Source organism: Mesoplodon bidens, assembly GCF_964165515.1.
Source record: "Mesoplodon bidens genome assembly, chromosome: 1".
Classification (NCBI taxonomy): domain Eukaryota; kingdom Metazoa; phylum Chordata; class Mammalia; order Artiodactyla; family Ziphiidae; genus Mesoplodon; species Mesoplodon bidens.
Genome location: NC_138176.1, coordinates 105,707,534 through 105,728,925, shown reverse-complemented (window position 1 = coordinate 105,728,925; position 21,392 = coordinate 105,707,534). Strand labels below are relative to the sequence as shown.

At 52.7% G+C, this 21,392-nt stretch overlaps 2 protein-coding genes across 4 annotated transcripts in view; both read left to right on the top strand.

Annotated features, from left to right (window-relative positions):
- CFAP99 (cilia and flagella associated protein 99) overlaps window positions 1-12,340 on the top strand; it is a 43,494-nt gene extending 31,154 nt beyond the window's left edge. The window contains exons 12-16 of the mRNA XM_081253998.1: window positions 6,683-6,824; window positions 6,935-7,086; window positions 7,903-8,108; window positions 9,239-9,401; window positions 9,540-12,340. Of these exons, the coding sequence (XP_081110124.1) occupies window positions 6,683-6,824; window positions 6,935-7,086; window positions 7,903-8,108; window positions 9,239-9,401; window positions 9,540-9,656 (780 nt within the window). The 3' untranslated portion in view covers window positions 9,657-12,340. The remainder of the gene's footprint in view (window positions 1-6,682; window positions 6,825-6,934; window positions 7,087-7,902; window positions 8,109-9,238; window positions 9,402-9,539) is intronic.
- A 549-nt stretch (window positions 12,341-12,889) lies between these two features.
- Window positions 12,890-21,392, top strand: part of RNF4 (ring finger protein 4) — a 41,029-nt gene continuing 32,526 nt past the window's right edge. Inside the window, exon 1 of one of the 3 annotated variants that reach the window (XM_081229423.1) lies at window positions 12,890-13,024. The gene's annotated coding sequence lies outside the window, so the exon portion shown is untranslated. Of the gene's footprint in view, window positions 13,025-20,261; window positions 20,714-21,392 lie in introns of those variants that run through there. The other 2 variants (XM_081229424.1, XM_081229425.1) reach the window with 2 other exon arrangements.

The window sequence follows — 21,392 nt, the reverse complement described above, 5'->3', positions numbered from 1 at the left end:
TTGTTCCCACGGGTGGGGGTGGACACCAGGTTGCCATGAACTCTCCTCTGACACCACTGACACTCGGGGGCAGGTCCCAGCTCAGGCTCCTCTGTGCCACCTCCCCATGATCTGGGTAGGGCAGAAGTCTTGCGCTCACTCAGCCTTTGCTCAGGTTTTGCCTGTGATGTCTGGTTGGAGCACAGGTTGTGTCACACAGTTTTCTGTGTCTGTAGGCGGCTCCTTTCCTGGTCCCTTGGCAGGCTTTGGTTGGGCTTTTTTATCTGCACCTATGGCATTTCTGGGTCCTCCAGCACCCAGCCTGGGACACATGAGGTAAAAGAAGACCCAGGGCCCCCCACCACCACCGTGCCATTCTTCAAGTCCCATGGTCCCAGCCAGTCTGCCTTCTTCCCTCCACCTTTCATAGCCTTCTTCTGTGTGTTTAGTAATTTATATTCAGTGGTTTTAGTTGTGCCTAGTGGGAGGAATAGGGAAAAGCACCCCTACTCCATCTTCCCAGAAGTGTAAGTCCCAGGTGTCGATTCTGATAAAGGCTTTTGCAGCATCTGTGGAGATAATCATATTATTTTTCTCCTTAACTCTATTAATATGGTGAATTATATTAATGATTTCTTTTTTTTAACATCTTTATTGGAGTATAATTGCTTTACAATGGTGTGTCAGTTTCTGCTGTATCACAAAGTGAATCAGCTATACATATATATATATATACATATATATATATATATATATCCCCATATCCCCTCCCTTTTGCGTCTCCCTCCCACCCTCCCTATCCCACCCCTCTATGTGGTCACAAAGCACGGAGCTGATCTCCCTGTGCTATGCGGCTGCTTCCCACTAGCTATCTATTTTACATTTGGTAGTGTATATATGTCCATGCCACTCTCTCACTTCGTCCCAGTTTACCCTTCCCCCTCCCTGTGTCCTCAAGTCCATTCTCTACGTCTGTGTCTTTATTCCTGTCCTGCCCCTAGGTTCTTCAGAACCATTTTTTTTTTTTAGATTCCATATGTATGTGTTAGCATACTGTATTTGTTTTTCTCTTTCTGACTTACTTCACTCTGTATGAAAGACTCTAGGTCCATCCACCTCACTACAAATAACACAATTTTGTTTCTTTTTATGGCTGCGTAACATTCCTATTAATGATTTCTTAATCTCGACCCATTCTTGCCTTCCTGCGACGAATCCCGTGTGGCTTCCCTGGAATTTGAAAGTCCTCGGACTCACATGGAAAAGTCCAGAGGCAGGAGGCAGTCCGTGGAGACCAAAGGTGGGCTGTAGTAGAGCAACCATGCACTTCCCTTGACCAGAGACCCTGAGAGGATCCTGGAAGAAGCTACCCGGAGTCACCTTAAGAGGTCCACCTGGAGGGGCAAAGACCCCATCAGAGGGGTGGGTGCTGGAGGCCAGGGCTTGGACTAGAAGCTGCGGCCTGACAAGCGGGCTTGCTGGGCAGAGGGACTGTGTTCAGGTGACCTGCCCGAGGTGCAGAAGCAGCAGCTCCGCCAGGGAGGAGAGCTGCTGGAAGGAAGGGAGGGCCCTCCCGCAGGCTTTGCCCCGGGGGCGGGAAAGGCGTTTGGAGCCGCTACCTTCTACTCCTTAGGGCTCTCTCAGTATTCCTGGCATGGGGCTGTTCTTGTGACAGCAAGGACAGAACAGCCTGCCCCTACAGCCCCTCCCCTCATCGGCCTGTCCTGACGCCAGGTCAGCAGGAGGGGCTCCAGCCCGCACAGGCCAGCACCCCCTCCCATAGCTCGATAGCGGCTTGGTGAGGTCCAGCTCTGTCCCTCCCAACCCCGGGGGTCTCGTGAGCCAGAGGCCTCCAGCCAGAAGCACAGGAGTCAGTGGGCCTCCAGGGAACAGCATGGGAGAGGGCACCCTGTGAGGGCTGGTGGCCCAGCCATGACTGGGTGCTCCACCCAGGCACCCTCGGCCTCGCTTCATACTTAGGGCAGCTCCCCGAGCCCCGAGCCCCGAGCCGTGTTCCCCAAAGCCCGGCCGACTCTGGCTGGACCATCCTGCACAGGTCCAGAGGCTTCTCTCCCCGACCTGGAATGTCCAGGTACACGCATGTAGATGAGTGTGTTTTATGAACAAAGTAACCTGAGTAGACGGCACTAAACATTTGAAGACAAAAGGAATTGTATTGTTTTCGTGTGCCATTCATGCTGGACTGGTGACTTCTACAGCCTCCGCGTCTTTTTTTTTTTTTTTTTTTAGGTTTAATTTATTTAGCTGCGCCAGGTCTTCCTTGGGGCATGCAGGATCCTATGTTGCAGTGGCGTGCATGTGGGATCTAGTTCCCAAACCAGGCATTGAACCCGGGCCCCCTGCTTTGGGAGCCTGGAGTCTTAGCCACTGGACCACCAGGGAAGTCCCCAGCCTCCGTGTCTTAATGGGACTTTGTCTCCACCGGAGGTTTCATTGCCACAGCCTGGCCCACGGAGGGAACCCCTTCCTCACCTCTGTGCTCTCAGCATCCCTCTAGAGCCTGGAGGCATCCTTTCTTTTGAGAGGTAGGATGTTTTGGGCCCACCTGAATTTTCTCTTCTTGAGACGTAGATTCAGTTATTCCCCCCGAGGCCCTGGCCCTCACCACAGAACTATGTTGATTTCCATAGCTGGGGGCTGCGTGGGGGGAGCTTTATTGGTTTTTCCGTGGTGACCAGTATTAAGGTGCTCTAGAAACAGGGCTGAAAAGGATATATTTGTAAAGTCATGAGTGTAGCTCTGACATTGTTTCATCATAAACAATTTGAATATATTTTCTTCACTTAATTTTATCTCCCTTTTTTATTTATTTTTTTGGCTGTGCTGCGTGGCTTGCTGGATCTCAGTTCCTCAACCAGGGATTGAACCTGGGCCCTCAGCCGTGAAAGCTCCGAGTCCTAACCACTGGAACCCCAGGGAAGTCCCAATTTTATGCCCCTTTTAAAATAATTTGATGAACCATAGAAATTAGTAGCTATATTGGAAAAAAAATGGATAAAGTTCACATAATTCTTGCTTTTTTTTTTTTTTTTTCCTTTTTGCGGTACGTGGGCCTCTCACTGTTGTGGCCTCTCCCGTTGCGGAGCACAGGCTCCGGATGCGCAGGCTCAGCGGCCATGGCTCACGGGCCCAGCCGCTCCGCGGCATGTGGGATCTTCCCGGACCAGGGCACAAACCCGTGTCCCCTGCATCGGCAGGCGGACTCTCAACCACTGTGCCACCAGGGAAGCCGAATTTTTCTTTTTTATTTAATCCATCATCACAGTGAAGTTAATCCGGAGTAGCAGTACCAATATTAGCACAAAATCCACTGGGTGAATAACATTTCACCCTCTGGTTGTCATGGGTGACCATTCTTAGAGTATATTTTACCGAAGTATTCAATGGATTTAGTTTGGAGGCCCTTGGAGCATTTTTCTATTTGGCTTTGTTACATCAATGCTGTCTGGTGTGTTCTGTGTTCACTTGACTTTAAAGGTGTCACCGTGCTGGTAGCTGAAAGCCCTTGCTTGGGGCGAGGTCAGCCAGCAGCCCTCGTTCGGGTGGTGTTAGTTGCGGGAGGGGTGGAGAGATGTGTGGAAAACCCAGCTGGGCTTCCAACGTAGGGCCCAAGGATGCATTAGGCCAGCCTGGCCCCTGAGTGGACTCTGGGCCGGACCACGGGTCCGAGGTTTATGTCAAAGCAGATAGAGCCAAGAGTCAGCCCAGGACTCCAGCCAGCCAGCTGCCCTGCGAGCCGCTCACCACCCTGGGGGCCCTCGCCCTGCTGCAGGCCTCTCCAGGGGACCACACCCCTAGCTTGCCAACACCTCTGCCTGCCCACAGATTCGGCTCTGTCACCTCCTTTCAATCTCTGAGTGCTCCGTCCTCCTCTCCGCCAAATCCTGATGCTGTGCTGACACTGATGCCATGCCTGATGGGGACGCCGTGCGGGCGTGACAGGAGGTGGCACCGCCGTCCCCACTCACCAGCAGACACACTGGAGCCAGGGACAGGGTGATTTGCCCGAGGTCACACGGGCCTGCGCCGTCTCCTGGGCTCCGCGGAATTCGCTCCGAGCCAGGAGATGTCGCCCCCCTTCCTCACTCCCAGGACCAGGCTGCCAGCTGTCTCTGTGCCTCCCCAACCAGCCAGGGGTCCGGGGACTCGGCTCAGCTGCCTCTCCTCCGAGCCCAGGTGTCTTTCCTTGCACGTAGTTTACTTACTTGGGGTACGACTCCTCCACGTTTTGGTAGCCTACTTTTTCTCACCTCATATTTCCACACAAGCATTTCTCGAACTTATTACAACGTTTTCGAAAGTACTTTTTAAAATAAACGTTTTACTTTGGGACTTTCTTTAAGCAGTGACAGAAAAGTTGCAACTAGTACGGAGGGTTCCCCTGTTGTCACCCAGCCTCCCCTGCGGGTCACATCTTACAGCAGCACGTGCCTGTGGGGTTTCTTGCACTGTCACAACAAAGCATGGAAAACTGGAGGGCTTTAGCTGCCATTCTGGAGGCCGGAAGTCCGAGATCGAGGTGTTGGGTGGGCCGTGCTTGCCCTAAGCCTCTTCCGGCTCCTGGTGTCCCCAGGAATTCCTTGGTCTGTGGCAGCCTCACCCTATCTCTGTCTCCACCTTCACATGGCCATCTTCTCCATGTTTCTCTGGGTCTTCTCCTCTTCTTATATCAACACTTGTCATTGGATTTAGGACCCACCCTAAATCCAGGATGGTTTCATCCCAAGATCCTTAACTCATTACTTATTGGATCCTTAACTAGTTGGAAATAAAATCACATTCTGAGGTTCCAGGTGGACATGAATTCTGGGGGTCACCAACCCACTACACCAGGGTATATTTGTCACAATCAAGAAACCAATATGGGCACATAACTAAACTCCACACTCTATTTCGATTTCAGCATTTTTTTTTTCCTACTTATGTCCTTTTTCTGTCCAAGATCCCATCCAAGGATGTCCCAGACTCGTCTTGGCCATGACATTGTCTCAGGCTTTCCTTGTCCTTGGCGCCCTTGGCAGTGGTGAGGCGTGCTCGTCATGTATCCTGTAGAACGTCTGTCTGTTGAGATGCTCAGACTGGGTGTAGGAGGAAGACCACAGGGGCCATGTGCCTTTTCATCCCATCCCTTCAGGGGTGCCCGCCGTCAGCAGACTTATCACTGAGGATGTTGGACTTGATCACCTGGCTTCTCACCGCGGTCATTCCCCCTTTCCACGTTGCGCTCCTTGGAAGGGGTCTCTAAGTGGGGCCCACGCTCAAGGAGGTGGGTAGGTTATGTGGATTCTTCAGCACAGAAGACTTGTCTCTTCTCCCCCATTTACTCACTTATATATCTATATATATCAGTCCATTCATTTATATCAATGTGGACTCATGCATATTTATTTTATACTTTGTGTTATAATCCAATACGAAGTGATTTGTTTTGTTGCCAGCTTTGGCCACTGGGACCCCTTTCAGGCTGGCTCCTGTGTCCCTTCGACCTGCCCCCATGCCTCCCACCATCCTTTTGTTTTTTGAGCACTTCCTTACTTTACGGTGCCATAAAATGCTCCAGGCTCATCTTGTATCTTCCCTGCCCCAGCCCTCAAATGGCCATTTCTCCAAGAACCGGGGTTCCTTTTCTTAGAAACTGGAATGAACTTGCACAGAAAGGGATGGTCAAAAGCCATTTTTATATGTGCTAGCAAAGTGCTTTAAGAAAGGCTTCCTTCCTGCCCAGCGTGCCTGGCATCCACGCTGCCACACATGGACCCTGCACGTACCATGCAGTCGGAGATGAGCCCCCAGCTGCCAAGACCTCCAGGACTGGGAGTCCAGGGGCTCCCTGGCAGCGCTGGGCAGTGACAGGAGGTATACATCCCACCCTGTCCTTTGTAGTATCTTGAAGACTGAAAATAATATTCTGAATTGTTCACAATAGCTCCACCCTGGAAACAACCTGAATGTCTGTCAATGGTAGAATGTATCAAAGAGTTGCTATATATTCCCCGAAACAGCCACGAGAATAAGTCAACTGCAATCCTGGTGAAAACGTGGATGAGGATAGTACCCCAAGATACTGAGCAGAAGAGGGAAGCCACAGCCAGGACACGGGGCGAGTCCTGTTTGTGCGCAGTTCAAAGTGGCAACACCACACCCCACGGTTTAGAGCCGCACATTTCTCAGGCTCCTCCAGAAAGAAGAGTGTGGGGTGACCGTCAGGACATGCCTGGGGACGCATGTGATGGGGAGCCTGGGGCTTCCCGGGGGCTGGCGTGTCCTATGCACAGGCTTGGGCAGAATCTGGACAGCCAGCTCCACGTGGCTGCAAAGCAAGCAGTGCCCTGCTCTCTTAAATGGAGTCAGCAGTGGGTGGGCTTCAGGGCAAACCCAGTGGCTCTGACTTGGTTTCCCCAGGACTCTGTTGGCTTCACTCCTCAGCTTATTGTCAGATCTGGGTGGGGGTGGCTGCATAGTTCTGGGCTCACACCCCCAGGACCACAGTGGAGGAAGGGAAGACGCGAGGCAGGACTTCCCCAGCAGGCCCACCTCCAGACGCTGATGAGCTTAGACCCAGGTTCCAGGGTGATTCAGGGTCAGGGACTGGGTCTGCTGTCCAGACCTCAGGCTGCTCCCGGGGCTGGGTAGGCCCAGGGTCGCAGGCAGCGGCTCTGACTGTGGCCGGCGGGTTGTCCAGACAGCTGAGCTGATGCAGCAGTGTGCCGAGAGGCGCCTCCAAGAGGAAAGGTCCATGAAGGAGCTGGTGGAGCAGGTGATGGAGACGCAGAAGAACGTCAAGGTGGCGCAGACAAAGCTCCTGAAGGGCCGACAGCAGATGGGTACAGCGGGGTGGGGGGTGCTCGGTACCCTCCCAGGGGAGCTACCTGTGCCCAGTGGTACTGGCCCTGCTGCTCTCTGACCCCTTCAGCACCCCCCGCTTGGCCCTTAGTTCAGGAGGTGATAGAGGAGAGCCGGGAGCTGCTACAGCGCAGTGCAGAGGCGGCCAAGGAGGAGCAGAGGCAGCGCTGTGAGCTCATCTCCCAGTTACGAGCCCTGGAGACTCAGCCCACGCGCAAGGGCAAGCTGGTGGACCTGACCCAGGTGAGGACGCGGCCCCCGGAGCCCATGCCCATGTGACGACCTCAGGGAGCTTCCCCAGGTCTTACTGGGCCTGGCATTGCCATGAAGGATGTGTCCAGAATTCCCACCAAGGCCAAAGGCAGTCTGGACCCAGGCCGAGATCCACCTATCCGCTCATGCCCAGCTCCCCTGTGCCCGCCATGCTGGAGGCCTGGGTCTGGTCCAGATGCTCAGTCCTGCCAGGGAGGCCTCCATCACCCCTGGGGGTGAGCAAGGTAGGCTTCGTGGAGCTGCGCGTTGAGGGAGCTCCCGGAACTCACTAGGCCTGGGTGGAAAAGGCAGTGTAGGGAGAGCGCAGGTGCACGAAGGCCCAAGGCTGGGCAAGCAGGAGGCTAAGAGAAGGGCAGCAGCGCCTGGAAGCCTGTGTGAGAAACACCACGAGAGGCCAGGCTGGCACGCGGTGACGTGGGGGCAGGCCTGGTCCTGGGGGATGGGCAGAGTCCAAAGGGCTCTCTACCCAGGCCCCCAGGTCCTGGCTGGGGAGACAGTGCTGAGCTCCATTTGGGCCCTGCCACAGCGGAGGGGCCTGCAGGGCACCCAGCTGAGATGTCCCCACAGAGGTCGAGGGCTGCAGAGCAGGCCCAGGCTGGAGAAGCTGGATGGTGGACACGTCACACAGGCACCACTGAGTAGACAGGAGGAGGTCTCCTGGGCACCAGGCCAGGCCTATGGCACTCAGGAGGGCCGCTGGTACTGGTGCCAGCGCCCTGGAGACGGCCAGGCAGGCTGGGCCTGGGCCTGGTTCCCAGCCTGGGGCCTTCCCTGCCCACCCTGCAGATTCCTGGCTATGGCCTGGAAGGGGAGATGTCGGTCGTGGAGCTGCGGGAGCGGCTGGCCCTGCTCAAGGAGACCCAGAGGTGCAAGGAGGAGGAGAAGCGAGACCAGATCATCCAGGGCAAGCGTGCCAAGAGCCAGGCGCTGCAGAACACGGTGGAGCAGATCTCGCTGTGCCGCGCGGCCATGGGGAGGTCTGCAGCCTTGAGGTTAGTGCCAGTGGCCCGGGGCGGATGCCTTGGGTGGGCAAAGAGCAGGGAGCCTGCTTTTGCACCCTCCTGGGTGGCTTCTCCTCGCAGCAACCCACCACCCTCCCGCCCAGGCAGTTCCCTTGCAATCACTTGCCCCCAACTATTTTCTTAAAAAAAAAATTTATTTATTTATTTATTTACTTCTGGCTGCGTTGGGTCTTCGTCGCTGCACGCGGGCTTTCTCTAGTTGCGGAGAGCAGGGGCTACTCCTCACTGTGGTGTGGGAGCTTCTCTTGTTGTGGAGCACGGGCTCTAGGCGCGCGGGCTTCAGTAGTTGTGGCTCGCGGGCTCTAGAGTGCAGACTCAGTAGTTGTGGCGCACAGGCTTAGTTGCTCCGTGGCATGTGGGATCTTCCCGGACCAGGGCTCGAACCCCTGTGCCCTACATTGGCAGGCAGATTCTTAACCACTGCGCCACCAGGGAAGTCCCTTTTTTTTTTCCTTTTTAAACCAGGACTTAGTTGGGGTTCACACATCGAATTTGGTTGTTAAACATCTCTCTTTTAATGGAAAGCACGTGGACACACGCACCCCTCTTTGTTAGAAACACTGTGGTGACTTTTCCGGCCCCTTCTGGCCAAGTATGGAAGAGATCTGCAAAGATAGCAGAATATTAGCCGTGGCTATCTCTAGGCAAGAGTGGCCAGGGGAGGGCAAGATGAAAGGGCGTTCTCTTTTTTTATCCCCAATACCAAGATAGTTAATACCTCTGGAATACTTTTTTTTTTTTTTTTGGTACGCGGGCCTCTCACTGTTGTGGCCTCTCCCGTTGCGGAGCACAGGCTCCGGACGCACAGGCTCAGCGGCCAAGGCTCACGGGCCCAGCCGCTCCGCGGCATGTGGGATCTTCGCGGACCGGGTCACGAACCCGTGTCCCCTGCATCGGCAGGCGGACTCTCAACCACTGTGCCACCAGGGAAGCCCTCTATGGAATACTTTTTAAACTGTGAAATACAAGGAGCAAAAAGGAAGAGGCGCTGGGGGGAACCCCGCCCCGAGCGGTCCTCGGGGGGCCTCTCCCCCTGCACCTAAATCCCTGGAGTCAACCCGCGGTGGGGTTCTCCTAAGCCAGCCCCGCCGCCCGCCCAGGTGGGAGGAGAAGAAGGCGCAGTCGGCGGCCGCGGGAGCGCCCTCCCAGGACGAGCGGGTGCTGGAGCTGCAGCGCAGGATCCGGGAGAAGGCGGCCGAGCGCCGCGGGCAGGAGGCACTGCTGCACGTGCCAGCGCCGCGGGCAGCTCGCCCCAAGCAGCAGGTGAGCCCCGGGGGCGGGCGCGAGGGTGCGCAGCGCAGGCGCTGGAGGTAGCGGGGGGCGGGGCGCGGTGTGGGGGGACGGGGAAGCCGCGGTGGGGGACGGGCCTGCCCCGCGCCGACCTCCACCGCCCGCCTGCAGGCGCAGCTGGAGGCGCGGCACAGGCTGGAGCTGGAGCAGAGCCGGGAGCGCAGGCTGCGGGCGATGCAGCGGGGAGGCTCGGCACGCGGGCCCGCTCGCTGCCTGGGGGCCGTCTGAGCTGGGCGGCCCGCCCCGGGACCCCGAGACCCTCGCCCGAAAAAAGCCTGGGCGGCGGTGTGCACCTCCCCTTCCTTGGCCGCGCCGCCCGCCCCACTCCGCCCCAGGCTCCTCCCGCCCATAGCAGGGTTGCCAAATAAAATGCCAGTCATTGCGTGGGACAAGCTAATGCTAACAGAAGGATCCGCTGGAATTCAAATTTATTTGGGCGTCCTGTATCTTATGTGCTAAACATGGCCACCCTAACCCAGATTCTAGCCCTTCCTACGGCCTAGCGCTAGGCATTCCTGCCCATGCCCCCCCATCGGAGTTCCCAGAGCCTGTTCTGCTTGTGGAAAGCTGGAATCCCCATTCTCTGCCCGGAGTCGGGTGGCTTAATCCGGGAACCCCCAAGACCGAGAATGTGATTGTGCTTGTGCGAATTAGTAGAAGTCGCCAGGATCTTGAGCCGCTGGGAACTGGCCCTTCTCGGCCTTATCTCCCAAACCTCACGGCGATGGGGGGGAGCTGGCCGGGGATGTAGGAACTGTCCCCCACTCCCCGTCTGCTGATGAGGCCACTGGTGCTGAGAGGTGAAATGACCTGCAGGGAGAGCCAGGACCCAAAGCTAAGCCTGGATGCCTTTAGAGCACTGCCCAGCCTTCTCCAGCATCACTGAAGGAACGAGGTTAGAGCCACTGGGCAGGAGCTGGCCCAGGGCCTGTACAGGAATGGAGTGATTCCCCTGGGTCCTCAGACCCATCACTGGACTGGAGGTGCATGGCTCTGAGGACAGGCTGGCTGAGTGAAAGCCTGCTGGTGAATAAAGCACAGTATGCTGCAGCTCCCAGGAGAGAGAATGGGCAAGCCCATGGGGTGCAAGGCAGTAAGAGAGGGGCTGGAAACTGCCAGGTGGATAGATGTCTAGGAGAGACCCCCACACCCTACATCCTCCTTGGGTCTGCAGAGGGGGTAGGCTGGACCCCCGGGCATATTCAGACTAAGAGGGTGGACATCTCAAAGAGACAAGAACAGACTAAAGACCAGCGTTCTCCCCCAATACTCTGAACTGTGTCAGAACCCCAGGACTTCCCCACAACTGAGGTTGGTAGAAAGAGGAATTTCCCACCCCCCTGTAAAATTAGAGCTGGGAGCAGATTAAATTTCATTAAAAAAAAAACATGGCATTTCTTACATCCTGTGTTGTTATTCAAACCCATTTCATTTGATATCGAGGGAATACGTTGATGATGACCTGTCCCAAGAGAGGCTCTCAGGAGCTCTGAAGGCTTCAAAAGGGGAATTATTAGCTTCTATAACTGGCAATCCAAAATAGGGTAGACTTCAGGACATGCCTGATCCAAGGAGCTCTGGCTCCAATCTGGTAGCAGTTCCAACCTCACATGTCTGGAGGAAGAAGGGCCATCTCTCCCTGGTAGTTCTTGTAGGAGGAAAACCTCTCTGTCCTCCAAGCCTTGTGCTCCAGTCTCACTGGCCTGGATTGAACATGCTCTGCTGAACCAGTTCCTGTAGTGGGGGAAGGTCTGCATGGGGGCCCTTGCAGCACATGGGGGCCGAAGCAAGCACTGTAGCAGAGGGAGAGAATTACCCTTCACCTATCAGACTGGCCTCTGGAGCAGAGGGGACAGGTGGTGGCCCAACAGACTCAGGGTGCTATTAGAAGTAATGCTGGTTGGCAATCCACAGGGTCCCCACCTGCCCTCCTGGACTGGGCAGCTGCTCAGAGCTGCCTTGAGAGCACCTGGGGCTTCGGCTCCATACAAACCCCAGTAGGGTCAGGTCTTGGGCCATCCCCTGAGTTTATGGGCTGAGGGCCAGCCTTGTGTGGTAAACTGATGGCAACAATGTCTCCCAGTATCCATGCTCCTTGCCTTGTGACCCCTGCCAAGGCAAGGAACAGAGTAGGAAATAGGCAGAGTCTATTTCCCCCAGTCCTTGAATCTGGGCTGACTTGCTTTGGCCAGTAAGGTTCAGCAGGGCTGGCTGGGCACCAGTTTAGAGCCTGGACCTCAGGTGGCCTCTTGTTCTCCACCTGGCCACGGTGTGGGCATGTCCAGGGTGGCCTGCTGGGATGACCTGGTTATTCTCAGAACAAGAGAGACAAGCTGGGCTCTCTTTTCTGGTTGCCAAATCCATGCTCAAGTCCAGTTCTGAGAGCTGAACTCAAGGAACCCGCCACCAGATTCTCCAATCCCAATTCTGATATGCAGCCCCACCCAGGGCTGGCATGCACCTGTGTTCAGTGTTGAGTCCTCCCGACTCCCACCTTCCCCGAGATAGGTACTGCTATTACCTCCATGCTACAGACCAGGGAACCGTGAGACTTGCCTGAACCATGGAGCTGGGATTCAATCTCAGGCAGGAGGGATCCAGGGCCCACACTCTCTTCTTGATTCTGGGAGTTGCACCAGATGCCCCAGAGACCTCCAGGCTTTTGCCTGGGCCATGGCCCCTTTCCCAGGACCGGGCTGGACCGGACCTGGGCGAGAAGAGTACTCCACGGGTTCAGTCCTTCCCTTCCTGACACCTGTTGTCTTCGGGATAATCCAAACTCTTAGCCTGGCATGTGGGCCCTCCAAGGTCTGACTCGTGCCTTCCCCGACCCCCACCTCTCCCAACCTCTGAACCCGTGGCGCACTGGGCAGCGTCCAGTTTTCTGGACATGCTAGCCCACCTTTCCCCATCCAGGCTCCCTCTTCCTGGAACTCTCTCCTCCATTCTAGTCCTTTCAGTTCGCAGCTCGTTTCCTCCGGAGAGCTCTCCCAGACGTCCTGGTTGAGTGCCTCCTCTGGGATCCCGAAGATGGGCCGGGCTGTGCTTCCCTCGCGTCTCCACCAACAGCCTGGCAGAGCCCGGGATCGCAGGGACCAGGCGCAGGCCCAGGGCCTGGCACGTCGGGGGGCGTGGCCGCCCGGAGGACCTGCAGATCCAGACCGATAGTAGAGACCCCAGAAAACAGGCTGGGAGAAGCGCGTCCGGCTCCGCGCCGCGAGCAGGGCAGCCGGAGCCCAGACCACGACTTCCGGGAGGCCTTGCGGGCCGAGGGGCGCCGACCGCTCTCTCGCGGGAAGGAAGGAACTTGCGCTCGCGAGCGTGGGCGGAGCCGGAAGGAGGCCCATTTCAAAGTGGTAATAGATGGTTTCTTATCCAATAAGATTGAAAATATACCTCCTCGACCGGCCGACCACGGGAGTAGGGACAGCGGTGGCCAATAGGGACGCGCGGGGGGCGGAGCCGAGGTCTCCGGAGCGGAAGTGGGTCGCTGTTGAGGCGGCGGTTTCTTGTTGAGGGCTTCTCAGCGGCTTCCAAAGGTCTTTCCTCGCTTGGGTTCGTCGACCGCCGTGTCTGCCGAGTCCCACCAGCGCCAGGCAGGGCCAGGCTTTGCGGGGAGGGGGCGGCAAGGCAGGGTCGGGCGGATTTGGGGTTCGGGCGGCTTCGCGGCCTGCGGAGGCCTCGGCGCCGCGGCCCAAGGAGCCGCCGTGGCGCGGCCGACCACGCTCGGTCCCCGATCTCCGACCGGGCCTCCCCGGGCCCGCGGGCCGGTTCCCCTGCCCTCCCACCCCGCTCTCCACGCAAGCCCAGCTCGGCGCGGGGACGGAAGTGGGGAGGCCCCGCCGCGGGTGTCGGCCGCCTGGGCAGGCCGCGGCGCCTCGTCTTAGCGTCGCCGGGGAAACTGAGGCTGGGTGGGGAGGGACGCGCCCAAGGTCACTCGGAGGGCCGGGCGGGGCGCGGGGCGCGGGCGTGCACCAGCGTTCGGGAAGACCGGGCGAGGGTTTGGTCCCCACCGAGACCGCCGCCTTTGTGTGCTCGCGCAGCCGCTCCGCCATCGCGGGCCTGCTAGTCGGCGCGGGCGTCCGGGCGGAGTCTCCTCCGGGCTTGGACGGGGCTGGGGCGCCCGCCGGGGGCAGAGCTCAGCAGGTCCTCGGCTTCCGGGCGTTGGTTGGGCGCGTGGCCGCCGAGGCCTGCGGCCGAGACCCCCGCGGGCGCCTGGAGACAGGTGCCTAAAGCACAGGACTCAGTGGACGCCACTTTCCACCCTTTGACCCGTCGAGGGAGAAGGGGAGAGTTCAGAGCCTTGGTAGAGGTTTTTGTGAGGTTTTGGCTTTTGTGTAACTCCAGTCCCTTCCCATCGACGGTCACGGCCATACCTACCTTGTGCTTCTGCGCCACGTTCTCGGAGCCACACGTGGGGTCTCAGCTCTGCGGTCCTGCATTCGCTGAGGCTGCCTGAGTGGCCGTTGAGACCGAGGTGGTCTCCCCAAGGTCACAGCCTCGGTTCCCTGACTGCCGAGCTAGCCTTTTGAATTCAGTGACCTGGAGTTTGCTAATGAGAGGCAGAAACGTTGAAGGGAATCGTTTGGCTTTGTCTTTCTGGTGGTTTGTTTTTTGATGGATGGGGGGACATACTGGGTAGTTTTGTGTATGAGTTTGAGGTGAAATGGGAATATTCAAGTAGAAAGATGTGTAGCTGGCTTCTGTATTGCGTGAACTTGAGTTTCCAACTTTGACTCACATCTTGCTGTAATCCAGTATTTATAAACCTTTTTACAACGACGACTCCGCCCCTCCCCCCTCACACCCGAGCTTTTTTATACGTTGTTTTCCTGATTGCCCACTCCAGGAAATTTTAATGCTGCTTTCACCCTGTATGCCCTTTTTATGTGCTATATGCATGTTTATGCTTTGTACATAAAAAGAGGGGGCTTTTTTTCGCCCCCTTGAGAATGCGGACGTTAATTTTTTAAGTCATCACATTTTGAGGTCTTCTGCATGCCAAGCTTTCTGCTTTCACAAAAATAGGCATGGTACAGGCCCAGGAGCCAGAGTGGAGAGAGTGAGAGACATTCCCTGAGGTTGAAATATAAATGGTAGAAAGGTGGGACTGGAGAGGTAAGCAGGAACTAGATCACAAAAGGTCTCCGGTGTGCCTCCACAATAAGGAGTTCAGAAATTATCTTAAGGCCAGGTGGGAAATCACTAAATTGAGTGCTAAGCAGGGAAGTTAACAGGGTTAGGTTTGCGTTTTAGAAAAATCACTGTGCTGTGAGAAGGATGGTTAGAAAAGTGGACAAAACTAGTGGCTTCAGGACCAGTTAGGAAGAGAGAAAAGGATAGCCTGGGGCTTCCCTGGTGGCGCAGTGGTTGAGAGTCCGCCTGCCGATGCAGGGGACGCAGGTTCGTGCCCCGGTCCGGGAAGATCCCACATGCCGCGGAGCGGCTGGGCCCGTGAGCCATGGCCGCTGAGCCTGCGCGTCTGGAGCCTGTGCTCCGCAACGGGAGAGGCCATACCAGTGAGAGGCCCGCGTACAGCAAAAAAAAAAAAAAAGGATAGCCTGGACCAGGGTAGTGACTAGTCACTGAACTTGATAACGGCGATTGCCAGTCATGGTAGTTCTTCACTGGCTCTTTACTAAAAAGCTCTTAGCAAAGTCCATATCCGGTACTTTATACCCCTGCCAATTTTTGGAAACGTTTTAGGGTACTACTCAATGAAAATATGTGCACAAGGTAATTGGTTTGTATGCTGTATAAAAATGGCTTTGTATGTTCTTGTGTATATGTTACCCATGTCTCATTTTGGAATGATTTACGTACATCTCTCACCGTCCCCAAATTAGGAATTTTTGAGGGATAAGGTGGCTGCTGTAGAATATTACAGGGTTGACTCTGTTATTGAGATCTAATTCACATATGTGCTCTTCTAACTTATCTTTCTAAATAGCTTGTTTCCCAGCAGGACTTTGGGAATTTTAGAGCGAGGCATTTCGAGGTTTCCTCTCTGAGGAGGAAGGCCCAGAGCACAGATGCTGACTTACTCAAGTGTGAGAAGAAATACGGTCACAGTTCAAGTGTGAGAAAAACATGAGGTTAAGATGGAGGGTGCCACTATAGGGTTATGGAATCTACTTTGGAAGCATTTTTTTCCCCCCCGGCATAAATAAGAATTGGCATGTTTATTGAATACCACATCATGCAGAGTAGGAGAGGCCTAGAAACATTTCAGAATGAGTATTATCAGTAGCCTGCTGGTGCAAAAGAGAAATTGTGGCCATCAGGCCTTCCTGTATTCTTTTGAAACCACATGGTTTCCTGGTGTATCCAGTAGGGTACATTAACTGTAGAATGTACCTCCCGATAGCTGAGTAAATTAGCTTGCTATATATATATATTTAGATTTACTGGACATACACAAATTTCAAATGAAAGGATGTCTGCTAAATGGCATTATTATCTGCTAATGCCTTTTTGTTTTGGAATCATAATTTCTGATTTTAGGAATGCAACTCAGTTGTCTGTAAGGGTTACTCTAGGTTTGTGATATCACGTCTACTGTTTAGTAGTCTCTACCACCTGCCACCCTGCCAGGTAGTTGTGGTTAGTTCCATTTTATGTGTCCTGAAGCACAGGAAGGGCAGAGTCACTTGCCCAAGGTCACACAGTTAGTAAGAAGAGACCTAGCATCTGGATCTCAGATTCCGTTGTCTTTGTTCCTTTTGCTGGACTTTGTTATGTCTTTCACATTTTTCTGTGGTGGGAAAGCACAGGGCTGGTGTTTCTAGTAGCTTTAAATAGTGAAAATAAAACTTAAAAGTGGGCGATATTGTCTTTATTTTTATGTTTCTTTTTCAAGTAATGTTTACCCAGGAAGGGTCTGATTATAAATATTCTCAAGAAGCTGAATTTTCAGTGACTGCATTGTATTCCTGAAGACTCTAGTTATTTTTTGTGAGTCCCCCCAACCCCCAACCAAAGGAGGTGGTCTTAGGACCTGGATGTTTGTCTGTCTGCTGCACCTCACCTCTTATTTCAGCCAAACTGTTGCTAAATTCTCCTGCTTGCTATAGCAGACCGGTATAAAATTTGCTTTCTTTCTAAGCACCTTCTTGATATTTTTCAGTTCTTAACTAATATTTAAGAACTTTTTGCTCTGGCCTCTTTTTCCAAGTTGAAAATGCCATGATGATCATCTGTTTTTAAGTCTTCCTTTGTTTCCTGATGGTGACTGTATTTTTACTTGCAATGTCAGGCTCCAGTTTTCTCATCTCTGAAAGTCATCCTTTCCCCCCCCCTCTCAAAAACACTTTATGCTATCTTTTCTAAGTATCTGCCATCTCTTTCAAGCATCTAATGAGCTTGATAATTTAATTTCAATGGAAAAAATCATTATTTTTCGCCATGTTTGTGCCAAGTGGTGTGCAAAGAAGAAGGCATGCCCTGATCAGTGTTTGACATAGAGTTATGTTTAGCATACTTGTACACTACAAGAAATTTAGGGTCAGGAGTGAGAGAAATGTAAGTAACATTTCTTTGAGGTAGGCCTTGAACAATGAGGAGTTCCCCAAAGTGGAATGGGGGTAGGGGAACCTTTGCAGGCAAGGCAACAGCATGTATCAAATTATGGCACTGTGATAGGAAAGAGCATGGAGTGGATACTGACATCCAGGGTACCTGAAGTAAGGTACAGTCAGTTCTGCTTTAAACACTTGTTTGGAAGCATGGATTTGTTCCAGCGGGATTGATACTTTAGGAAACAAGTTGAATATAATGGGAATATTGAGTTTAGTGTGCATAATTTCATCTATGGGTAATAGGTAAACAGAAAATTGAACTCAGCTGAACCAAGCCACATAGACCATATACACTTCAGACCTCCACCAACTATCTCAGTTGACTGTGTGTGCCATGAGCCACACCCTGTGCACGTCTGTTGTCACAACACTCACCCTATTTCCCATTAACTCATGAGCTGCAGACCTGGTTAAGTGCCATAGTTGTTGTAGTATATATGCATTTCTTAACCATTTAATTTGTCAAACTGTGCTGTTGTTTTTGTTAGGTTTTTGTTAGCTTCTTACTGTGTGTGTGTAAGTTTACCGTCTTAAGTTTTTGGGTGTTATACCCCTAATTCCACTTTTTCCCATAAACCCTGTGGACTTTTTGTGTCGTTTGGTGATTTTTAGGAAAACATACGTCTGTAACTACAAATGAGGCCAGACTGGTGAGTTGTTGGCTATACACGTGAAGGCAACGGGTTCGATCATTTTGGAACATTTGCAATATTCTTGGGCCTCTTGGAGACTGGCAGATTTTTTTGAGCTACCACGTGAAGCTTTTAACTTCCTCTGGCCCACTTAATGTTCTTCCTACTGCTTTCCTGCTTTTTCTCTTAGAACATTCCCAACATTCCCTTTATAATAGGTGCTTGCTGTCCTGGGAGCCGAGGACCATTGACTTAATATTTTACTTTCTAGGGAGAGAGTTGAAGAGGATCTGGATTCCACTGCCAAGATTAATGTCTTCAGAGAATTGGGTTTGGCTAGCCATTTGGTGACTGCATGCATCCATTCATTAGCCAGCGCACTTGTGCAACTGCCTGAATGGAAGGCTGTGCCTTGTGCTACGGAGCCCTGGGGGCAGTGCTATTTGAGACCAGCTCCCCTCTTGCGCAGATGAGGGAATTCCCTGTATGGGGCGCTGCTGGGCTGCCCTTCGCTGTAGGTATACCAGCATTTATAAGCTTCTGCCTCCCCGCTGCCACCACCAGTACAGTCTGCACGTCAGCTCTGTTTTGTGGCTCTTGGTTTACTCCACACACATACACCCCACCCCACCCCAGCCCACGTTCATGATTCAGTAGAAGCAGCTAAGATTCCTAGCTTTGTGCTTGTGTGCCATCCACACAGGCCCAGCATGCCTGCCTCCTGTGAGTTTTAGAGTTGGAGGTTGTTAATGGCCTCAGCACCTGAGGTCAATTTGTCCCCTTGGCCTTTGGTATCTTTTCAACCTCTGGTGGAAATCTTAGGTTTCCTTCATTATATTACCCTTGCTCCTGGCCCCCAGCAATTGCCTTGTTTGTATCTCCAGCCCCCTCCAGAGCTCAGACCACTGTGACTGAAAGAAAATTAGAAGTTAGGGGTCGGAGAGGTGGAGCCACTCGGCTTTGCTTCTGTGCTATGCCAGAGAAACCCTTCTGCAAAGGACCAAGTAGGCAGCTTCTGAGCTGCCAAAATTAGTTGGTTGAATTTGGTGTCTATTAATACCCCTCCCAGTTGTGAAAATCCTCCAAATCAATCACTGATACAGCCTCATCAGACGTGGCCGTGAGAGAAGTAAGGTGCCCTTCCCGCCTGCACCCCTCCACCCTCCCCGCCCAGGCTCCAGGGGTTTCATTGACAAAAGGGTCAACCTAGTATTTGGGGGGAATTTGTCATAATCCTGCATGTGAAGCTGTGGAGAAATTTCTAAGAACAGCGTCACCGGGTAAAGAATGAGCCGAGGTCCTCTGTGGCTGTGTTGGAGTCGTAGGTGTGTCCTGCAGATCCCAGGACATGGGGGAGACTGAGAGTCCCAATACAGGTGAGCTCCTTACAGGGGTTTCTGGGGCTGTACCCACTGCAGAGTGTTTCTGAATACTCGACTAAATCTTATTTAAACTAGGAAAAAAGCATTAGGTGAAGTTTATTTTTAATTTTTTTGTTGTGGTAAAATATACGTAACGTAAAATAGACGATTTATAACCACTTTTAGGTGTTCAGTGGCATTAAGTAAATTCACATTGTTGTGCAACCATCACCATCTACCTCCAGAACTTTTTTCATCTTCCCAGACAGAAACTCTGTATTCATTAAAGGATAACTCCCTGTTCGCCCTTCCCCTAGTCCCTGGCAATCACCATTCTACTTCTGTCTCTGAATTTGATGTCTTGGGACTTCACATGAGAGGAATTATGCGATATTTGCCCTTTTGTGTCTTATTTCACTGAGCATAATGTCTTCAGGGTTCATCCATGTTGCAGCAGGTATCAGAATTTTCTTTTTAAGGCTGAATAATATTCTTTTTACTGTGGATTTTTTTTTTCATCATTTTCAAAAAGCTGAGGTTCATTCTTAATTCTGGAGCCTTGTACCTCAAGGCCTGAATTGCAAACAAAAGTAGAACATCGCTATGCCCAAAGAGCTGTTCTTTTTCTCTAGTAGAAGCAAAAGGCAATCCTTGATGGGTCCTTTGTTTGGAGAAGAGGAAAGAACTTCCCTGAGTGACAAATCACTGAGCAGGTGTGAAGTCTCCTTGGCTCTGGTGCCCCTTTCAGGCTTCTGAGACTGACTGCTTCATCAGGGTCATAAGATTAATGTGTGAAAGACCCAGTTAGTGTCTCTCAGCTTAGTCAGCTGCTTTCTGTTTTTGCCAGATCTAGTCTAGTCACTGCAAAAACCTCAGGGGAGATTGGTGGTCGAGGCTGCTGAGCCTCCTTTAGGAATAAATAACTGGGAGAGGGTTGCCCCACTCCCTCTGTGCTGGCTTGTCAGCTTCCTCTAAGCCTAAGCAGGAGTGATTAGCCACATCCTGCCAAGTCTTTTCTGGAAATGAATTAAGCCTTGCTGAGAGCCGGAAACATTTGTTCCACTTCTTCCTGGGGCTGAAAGTTTGCTTTGCTCTCATCTAGTAGCACTCACACTTGTAAGAAGAGCTATGGTTTCTGGCTTTTCTGATGTAATCCATATTTATTACTTGATTTATTGATTGTCTTTCCACTTAGAGTATATGCTCCAGGAGTGTCTCTCTCTTTTTTAAAATAAATAAATAAATTTGTTTGTTTGTTTGTTTATTTATATATTTGGCTGTGTTGGGTCTTTGTTGCTGCGCACGGGCTTTCTCTAGTTGCAGTGAGCGGGGCCTACTCTTCGTTGCGGTGCGCGGCCTTCTCATTGCAGTGGCTTCTCTTGTGGTGCGTGGGCTCTAGGCGCACGGTCCTCAGTAGTTGTGACACGTGGGCTCAGTAGTTGTGGCTTGCGGGCTTAGTTGTTCCACAGCATGTGAGATCTTCGTGGACCAGGGCTTGAACCCGTGTCCCCTGCATTGACAGGCCAGTTCTTAAGCAGTGCGCCACCAGGGAAGCCCCAGGAGTGTCTCTTGTTCACCATTATATTTCTAACCCCTGAAGTAGTGTCTGACCGGAGTAGGCACCTGTACATAGTTGCTGAATTACTCAGATGATGGGGTGCCTCCAGGGTGCTGGAAACCTACTGGGCCCTTTGATTCATCATCATGGCTGCAAGGTAAGGGATATTTTTCTGACATTGAAGATGATAAAACTGAGGCATGGAGATCAAGTATTTGTGCAGGGCTCTGGAGCTCATTTGGCCAGTCTCATCATTGCTGTCTATACCATGCACCCTCCTTTGTATAACAAGCAAGAGGCTCATATTTTTCTTAAGTACTAAGGTCTGGAAGTTGATGTGACAGTGGCATCAAAGTTCATTTAAGAAGCTTTGAAGGGAATTTCCTGGCAGTCCAGTTGTTAGGACTCCGCACTTGCACTGCCTAGGGCTGGGGTTCGATCCCTGGTTGGAGAACTAAGATCCCACAAGCCGCGAGGTGCAGCCAAAATAATAAAAAGGAGAGACATCACCTAGACTGTTGGTACTAGCCAGTGCCTAATCAGTTGCTGATAAATTGGCATCACCCTGATGAGATTCTATAGGATTTAGGCTTTTCTCTGCCTTTACCATGCCGACATGAAGGGGTTGCCCTGGCCAGTTAGTCAGACTCACTGTGCTTGTGTCTCATAATGGCCATTATGACTTCACAGTAAGATCTGCTTTATAGTTGCCACACAGAATGAGTGAGTGACCCAGTGTGTTTGAGTATCCTCACCTTAGAATCCAGATTGCCTGGGGCTTGTGGAAGCAGTGCTGTGGAGTTTGGTCTCAGATTTTCAGTGAGTGATTGTATCAG